General features: G+C 35.8%; 1 protein-coding gene across 1 annotated transcript; it reads right to left on the bottom strand.

The window, feature by feature from the left end:
* Positions 1-217: 217 nt before the first annotated feature.
* On the bottom strand, positions 218-1,217 carry LOC128858032 (apyrase-like). The gene is made up of 4 exons (XM_054093957.1): positions 1,068-1,217; positions 901-997; positions 456-813; positions 218-389 (listed from the first exon to the last, which is right to left on the bottom strand). Exons 1-4 carry the CDS (start codon positions 1,182-1,184, stop codon positions 296-298), a joined length of 666 nt encoding a protein of 221 aa, XP_053949932.1. The 5' UTR covers positions 1,185-1,217; the 3' UTR covers positions 218-295.
* Positions 1,218-1,479: the final 262 nt, after the last annotated feature.

The raw sequence follows: 1,479 nt of genomic DNA, 5'->3' as shown, positions 1-1,479 counted from the left end.
GTGCTAAAATATTTAAAACGCCTACACATATAGGATACATCAGCAGATTTTGCACAATAGATGACTTCTGGTAGCGGTGCGCAGTAGCCTAATAATAGTAATAAAATAACAGTTTGATCAGATCTATAATTGCATTTAAAATTCATAAATAATGCATTCAACTTTATATTTTAATAATTTATAATTTTAATACAATTTTCAAAATGTACCAGAAATAGTGACTTCATTTAAAAACATAAAAATATTTGCTAATACAGGTATATCACTCCTTTCGAGTCTTCGATTTGCGGATGTTTCATAACACTGTTATACGTTTCTCAATTCCTGTATAAATTGGAGTTATTTGATTTGTATATGACAATAAGGCATCCAAGTCGGTCATCTCTTTTCTGTGATTTTAATTTAAAAAAAAAATTGATTTAAAATATTTTAAATGCTTTCTCAGAGTTACTCACTGCCAGTCAGAGCCATAATCTCTTAACATTGTAAACCCGCCTCCTCCTTCGGCAAGGAAATCTGGGGCCACGATACGATACATTTTAGTTGAGTCCAAGTCATCGTACACTGGAATTTCACAATCGGCGCAACGCACTTTAACATCGACTACTCGTTGACCCACTGGGTTGGTAAAATTGTAGGTTATTTTTAGACCGGCAACTTGTATGAATATTGAAGAGCTAGTGACTCCTCCTTCCAAATTAATTGGGTTAACACTGAATTCCAAAGCTTCTAAGAGTTTATGACCCGGTAGATTAAATGCAGCGAGACGATTCTCAAAGGGTGACATCGTCACTAAGTGAGCATATGAAATATCTGCAAAATACGTTTCAATTACTATGTACTATATACTTACATATATACATATGTATTAAAAGTCCAGTTAGGTATCTCGGTACTTACTTCCTCTGTAAATTGGCACCCGCAAAGCACCTGTATTTACAAGGCCAATTGAAACATTTGTCCAAGGACTCTCCGAGTATGGGGTTAAGCCAGTAAACTAGATTCGTTGATGTACATACATATATGTAATCCTTGAAGATTCGTAGTTATGGTTTAGTGATACTTACAGCGTGTATCATTGCGTCGCAGAAGAAATTTCCCAAATTGCACTCGCCGGCGCTGCATGTCGACTTTCTTAATTCAACTCTTGTTTCGCCCTGAATCACAGAGCCGAGTACGTCCATCTCTTTTTTAATTGGTTCGATAGCAGCCACAGTTTCAGGCTCTGCAGAGCACGCATCAGTTGAACAGAGAGTAAGACTATAATATTCGTATATATTTTTTTTGTTTTGGTTAAGCCAAATAAATGGTCCTAATATTTAATACTTAACCTAATTATTTAAGCAGCTTATGGGAAGATTTATAATTTGTGCAAATGGCGTCGTATGTCAACCACATCTGACACTTGTGAGGCAGACAGCTGCAGTATGTATAGGCTAAAATACTTTCCAAAAGCCTTGAGAGTTGCACAAGTTATAG

This window comes from Anastrepha ludens, chromosome 3 (assembly GCF_028408465.1).
Source record: "Anastrepha ludens isolate Willacy chromosome 3, idAnaLude1.1, whole genome shotgun sequence".
NCBI classification, from domain to species: domain Eukaryota; kingdom Metazoa; phylum Arthropoda; class Insecta; order Diptera; family Tephritidae; genus Anastrepha; species Anastrepha ludens.
The sequence above is the reverse complement of the archived record's forward strand: the minus strand, read 5'-3'. Positions and strand labels throughout refer to the sequence as shown.

Bases quoted from the DNA above. Each gene is read 5' to 3' on its own strand.
- LOC128858032 (XM_054093957.1), bottom strand. From the start codon at position 1,184: ATGGACGTACTCGGCTCTGTGATTCAGGGCGAAACAAGAGTTGAATTA. The intron at 998-1,067 runs GTAAGTATCACT...CAACGAATCTAG, and splicing joins GCGACGCAATGATACACGCT to TTTACTGGCTTAACCCCATA. The intron at 390-455 runs GTGAGTAACTCT...TTAAAATCACAG, and splicing joins GATTATGGCTCTGACTGGCA to AAAAGAGATGACCGACTTGG.